We start from the raw sequence: 6914 nt of genomic DNA on the forward strand, positions 1-6914 counted from the left end.
AAAAATAATGAAGTAGCATGTCTAATTAAGTTATCTATGAGGCCCAATTATGTAGCATCCGAGCATTTGTTCTACTCAGGTGTATATTCGGCCACTATTTAACGAACGACGTTTTACGAACCTACTGAATTCATTGTTTGACTGTGATTAATTTGAATATAATTCATCTTATAAACGCTATACGAATGATTAGTATTCTTGATATACATATGCTACTAACAAGAATAATAAGAAAGATAATGTTTTATCATAAATATATGGTATTATTTTCCATTAACTTACTAATGACTTTGTGCCAGCTTCTTTGCTTCAAAATCACAGAATGTCACTCTAGGAAAATGACCAGATTCTTCCCATTGTCTTCCTCTGGCGAGATCGTACAGTACTCTAATTCCATAAAAATTATATTCCACACCAGTATAATACTCAAGCAGAAAAATTTGTCCAATTACATTGGATAAATAAATTAGCTTCACGAGCATATATAAGCGAACAAGAAAATTTCCTTGATACCTACACGGCGGTATGTGGGTGGTACGAGTTTTTTGTGGATGTTTCGGTGTATGTGTTCCCCAGCATGAACAACAAGTACTTGAATTTTGCGAAGGTTCTTCGATTGTCAACTCATTCACAGTCTGCGAACAATCATCAAACCTTTTATGAGCAGAATAGTAACTGTTTGGCATCGCAACTGTTTCCAAATTATCTGGTAAACTTGTTTGAGGTGTTAACTTAGATGATTTGTTGCTGTACTGTTGATAACTGGATGTTGACTTACGCTTTCTGCAGGGTTTGCGAAAACAAGAAGAAAATGTAAAACACCTTTTCCTTTGATGCATTGCCAGTCTTTGAACTGTTGAATTTTGTTCATATTCTGTCAGCTCTGAAGCTAACCCCGATCTAGTTCTACTTGAAGCACTGCTGTGAATGCGATTTACACTTCTTTGACCATGTCTAAAGACACCACTTTCTATTTCTGGAAGGTAAAATCCACTCTGACTTTTAGAAGACTGTGTTCGAATGCTATAGCTATTTTTCTTGAGCTTTTGATCTGAACCAAGGATAAAAGCTCGACGTAGTTCTCGTTGTCTCATGAAACACATATCTAAATAACGAGCCAATGTTTTTACTGATTTAGTTGCAGAAAAGCTAGAATTCGGAGCGGAACTTGAAAAACCCATAGTGTTTAAAGCAATGACAGAGGTTCGTTTTTTGCTTTGGTTGATCTGATCAACTTGGCTTGACTGAGTTTGCGGCTGACATGAAGTATCACCTTCGGTTGGAGCTGCTTGGGCTGCCTCTGAAGCAAACTGCATTATCCTCTTCACCTGTAAATAAGATCAATTATCAAACTTAGCACAACAGTTTTCAGTATAGGTTGCATCATATACCGTTATGGATTACGTACTGGTCATTTAGGTATTTCAGTTATCTAATAAATGATTTCTTGAAACCTCTTACATTTATGCATGAATCAATTAAGAGGAAATCACTTTAAATTATCCGGTAATGTTAGAATAGAAATAAACTTTGTATTATAGCAATAAAACATGGCACATGAATTACTCTATTGAACAGTTTTTTAAAAAATCATACAGTGAAATTAAGTAAACGTTACAGTATTATCATTTTAGAATTGAAACCACAAACTATTCTTAGAAAGACATGCATCAGAAAGCAGGAAGCACTGGACAGCTGCTTTATGCTAGTTCAGGCTTCTTCGATCAGATTATACTAATAAATCAACCATATTAAATATTTTTTTATAAAGTGGAACAGCACAAAGTTATGGACAGTGAAACAGAAATAAACTATGTATACATGAATATCTAACTTGTTTCAATTCGACAATAATGTTTAATTTTGGTGAATTATAACATAAACAGGAAGTTTGATTCTGTATGATTCCTAAAGAAGGTGGATTAATTTAAACTCAATGCACTTGTTCAACGTTCCTAATATTTTTATTCTACTAGTTGAATTTAAAGTTTGTTTCTATCCAATTAATTGTTAGAGTATGTGACAAATTCAAACATTCTCAGTAGTAAGGACATTATTAAGTCGAAATAGATTTTTCTAGAGTTTGGGATTTTCGATGTAAAAGGATTCTCGAGCTACCTATTTTTTTGAAAGAAAAGTTCAGTTATATTCTCCCAGACTTAGGTAATCTGTTAAGAAAATAGATACTGAATGTCTGGTTTCAACTTATTTCTTGGTTATAATTATATTCATAAGTTCTCAAAACATCATATTTCTACCAAAATTTATTATCTTAAGATCTTAACATAACCAATAGAAGGAATCCTTCGCAAACGAACAAAAAGTCTTTGCCTTCAATGACATCTGTGCTATTCTTCTAATCTACACCATAAAAAGTGTAAATAGACCTCATTCTCTTATCTGATAACACCATTTATTCTTAATTGTTAACTCAGTATTATGATGGCCAGTTTTTGAAATAGTTAAACATTGAGGTAGGAAGGCATAAACTATGTCAAGAAAATAAAAATTAGAGAAATGAACTTGCTATTTGCGATTAAAAATAATTCAGCTTACTGGCTTTCATAGATAGTCAACGTGGTGTAACCATCTGAGCTCATTCATTTATGTGTTCCTAATGTGAACTTTCAATGTGTCAAACACAGTTTGATCAATGAATACATATGACTACTCTGTGAAGAATTTAAAGTCAGAGTTTATTCCTATTAATTTGAAAATTTATCATCTTCTTAGATGAGTAATTTATTTTAGTCTAAATTTCTCATCAAAACAATTTTATTCACTGCTTTTTTGCTTTTCAACAGAATGCGAATAGAACCTCATTCAAAGTAATCCTTATCATTCAATTTTAATATTTATACAATATATATGGAATTATATTAGAATTTACAAAATCCAAAATCGACTGCATCAACCAAGGAAACGACTGTCACTTATCACGAAATAAAGATTCGAATTTAGTTTAAAGTGTCATACGTCTGTGATGAAAACAGAATATTGGGAGTTCAGTAATTACATTGTGTGTGCTACTGATGTGGACAGATATAAGTAGCATGTGAAATGTCTGATGGCAGAAGGTTAAGAAGATCGAAGAAAAGAGAACGAGAACAGTGAGTGATTGGTATGGGAACGAAAGAACAATGAAGTCTGAGGCGATTGACTGGTATTTCTCAGATGAAGTATTTAATGTATGATTCTCAGATTTTACTGAAAGATTCTGTAATTTTGTGTTCAATTACATTCGATTTTTTCCACTCGTGTTCTCGTTCACTACAACATCTTAAAGACAATTTCGTAATGGATACAAGTATTTATGAATAAATATATTAATGAGACTGTGTATTTAGAATATTTTAAGATCCTCAATAAACGTTCGCTGAATTCGGGTTCAAATTAAGTAGAAGTATTCGAAACCCTGAAAATAGTATTTTTTTTCTCAAGGATTCAGAACTGAGTCACATAAGATTACTTTATCAGTTCATTGTTAACATTTTATCGTTGAGGCTAAGCTATATAGATTAGAATTCCCAACTCAAAATTTCCCTGGACGTTGCATATGTGACTTGTCGATAGTACTGAAAGTTAAGCTCAACGCTTATTACTGTTATTCTTCAAAATCAGGCATCTTATGAGAAGCAGTGTAATTTCACGTGCTCCAACCTAATAGTTGCACTAGGAACTTGATTTGTCAAATGTCGCTCATCAGATGAGATGATTCCAGTCATACACTAAGAATACTAATTAAATAATATAAAACACTGGAATTAGTTATATAATAAATACATTACTGAAAATTGAATTTGTGATTCTGAGAGCTAATCTGAACTTAAAGTGAATGATTAAAATTTTTGACGGTTTAAATCTAAATGAATGTATTTCCATTCTCTATATGAGTTTTCCCTATGCAGCGAACAAAACTAAACGTAATCTTGATCATGAAAGATAATTTAAGTACAAAGGTACCTTACTGTTCAGGTTTTCCACTATTATGGGACTGACGATCTTCTGATTCCTAAATCAGAATTAGGTGAGAGATTTCAAATATGCAACAGCTTGCATTCTCCCTGCTTTTATATAAAATCAAATTGAAGGTATTTATAACATATGTTTGAGACATTTGCTGCAGAGTTTCGCCGATATAATTAAGATCATGGAGACAAACACTTCAAGAAGGCATTGTTAATACTGAGGTGATTTTTTTTGGAAAATTGTATCTGTCATGCTAGCTATAACAAAGTCACCTTCAATTATCTTGTAGAAATAATTGTATAGTTCTCTAAAGTTGTAGTACACTTGAATTTATAGTTCATTTTAAGTCTTTTCTGGATCGTACGAATCTTTGTTTATCTTGTATTTGGATAATCATCCAATGTAACTATGTTGATACAAAAGAGAAAATCAATTTACCTATCAAGATGGATAATTTTTAATCCACAACTATTAGGAAGTTATAATTATCGCCTACTGAATAAACGACATATTACACGTAAATATTGAAATAAAAATTTGTAAAAACATACGACATACTTAGTTATTTCAATGTATTTGAATAATGGCTAGCAATGGTAACTAGGATGACCTTATCATGCAACCTTGAACTCGTCTATTGCATGTTCACGCTATTGCGTACATGTTTATTTTTTTAATTTGCGTGTATAAAAAAAGAATGTGAACTTACTTGAAATCCAGATTGACCAGCAAAAAGTCTCCAAATAAGGCATGGTAAATAGAATAAGAATGATTGAACTGCTAGTAGAATAGGAGCCCATTGATAATAACTAATTAATCGACCATCACTTGGTAATTCTCCCGCTTTTGGTCTTGAAAATTTTGGAAATATTGAATAAGGCTGTAATACACGTTGTCCATTTGTATCTATATAACCGTTTGGCATAAAATTAGACTGTGACACCAATATATTCGATGTTGGATATCTGGTTAAATGTATAAAATATGTACTGGCTACCCAACAATAATTTTCTGCATACTCTTCCCATGCTCTAGTAAATTCTTGCGGTGTCCAGCATTGTATCGGTTTACCTGGTTGATTTTATGTTAGAAGAGTAAAAAGGAAAATATTTTTAAAGGAATACGTAAAACATCGACTTGTAATTGTTAAAACACATACTTAAACGTCAAGTAGAGTTTCAGTTCTCATATGATTCTATATATATTTCTACAAAAAGTGTCACATACATGAAGCCAAGGTTCACAACATTTTACCTATCGTCTTGCGATATGAAGAGTCAAGTAAGGTATTGCTACTAGTCACAACATAATCCATGTGAATTGTTAATGTATTCACTTAATTATCAATTTTTATTAAAATATGAACAGCTAAAGAACTAAGATAAAACACCAACCTTTATATATATATATATATATATATAGAGAGAGAGAGAGAGAGCCATTTTTCTAAAATGAAACATACCAACACATAGAGCTTAGAATAGTAGTCAACTATAAGGGTGAAAGGAAAGCAGTTAGGAGTTCTATACTTGAACACCTAATCGACTGTAATCATTCTACGAATCCACAGCCTGATTTTAAGGTTGTTTATATGATCCAATCAAATCTACCTAGATTTCTTCGTATCCAACTCATAAAAATAGCCGAAGCTCTTACCATCCATGAGCTCAAACCAGAACTATGCGTACAAAAGAAGTACGTCTTATCGTTATCGTTACCATGGCTTTAATATTATTATTATCATTATTATTACTGCATCCCCCCTTTACTTATGTCTTATATTCTAATTTTTTTAATTCATGAATACGCATCATATTACCTAATTTATTTTTACACCTCTATGACCATTAATTATTGTAACAAAAACATTTTATTCATTTTAATCATCTTATAATATTCACTAAATCTATTGTTATTACTCGTATTACGTAATCTATTATTATAATCTTTCTATTAAGTCATCTTGGTTATTTGTGTTCACATTTCCTCACAGAATCTTTAACAAGACATTTATATATTTATATATAGGACTGTACAGCTTGATAATAAATTCGTTGATAAGAGATCCCTTCGCTAAACTTCGTGTTTTTAATTTCAATATTTAAATGGGAATTATATGTCAACTATAAATAAACAAAAATACAAAGGTTTTATTCCCTACAATAGAAGTAGCTTTTACTAGTCATACTGAAAAATATTTACTGATGACTAAATTCTTTTGCTGTACACTTTGGATTTTTTTTCCGTAACAGTGGTAAAAAAAGAAAGTGTGTATATAATGTGATGAACAATTATAAGTGAGATTTTGTTTGTTCATTGCTTCAAAAAACCTGAACTCACTTCAATTAATCTACTTAGATAAAGCAAATGTAAGTTCTCAAAGATAACTTAAAAGTAAATGACTGTACAGATATTCATAATTGCATAATGATTGTTTTGTTAAATTTGTTTGGTATTGTTTGTTTGAATCTTCCCATTGATGTTTAGGACTGCAACTGGTCAGTCTCTTATTGAGATATGTGCATACTGTGCGTATTGCCTCGATATGGCCTTAATTCACAAGTATTATAAGCAAAGATGGATAGTGGCTAGCACAGTATGCACATATGCCAATTAGAGACTGAACAGTTGCAGTCCTAAACATCAATAGGAAGATTCAAACAAACAATGCCAAATGAATTTAAACTTCACCCCATCGAAAAAGCAAGTGGCTATCAGGACTCAGTAGCTATGTGGATAACGTGATGGTATTTGAAGCGAAAGCTACTGGGTTCGAGTTTTGGGGTGAACATCAACTCAGATGCAGGTACATCCAGCTTCGGAGTCCCAAATAGGACGAAACGCGCATCCTGGATTCCACTATCCATCTTTGCTTATAACTGTTTAGTTATGTAATAAAAACTGAAAGCTACCAAACTGTGACTGAGTAAAAGAAGATATAATAT

At 31.9% G+C, this 6914-nt stretch overlaps 1 protein-coding gene across 1 annotated transcript; it reads right to left on the reverse strand.

The window, feature by feature from the left end:
* Positions 1-281: 281 nt before the first annotated feature.
* Positions 282-5284, reverse strand: Smp_034610 (putative innexin; the record flags this gene model as incomplete). Its single annotated transcript, XM_018793597.1, has 3 exons — positions 282-1328; positions 4679-5040; positions 5224-5284. 3 exons carry the CDS (start codon positions 5282-5284, stop codon positions 282-284), a joined length of 1470 nt encoding a protein of 489 aa, XP_018648094.1.
* Positions 5285-6914: the final 1630 nt, after the last annotated feature.

Source organism: Schistosoma mansoni, chromosome 1 (genome assembly GCF_000237925.1).
Source record: "Schistosoma mansoni strain Puerto Rico chromosome 1, complete genome".
Lineage (NCBI taxonomy): Eukaryota > Metazoa > Platyhelminthes > Trematoda > Strigeidida > Schistosomatidae > Schistosoma > Schistosoma mansoni.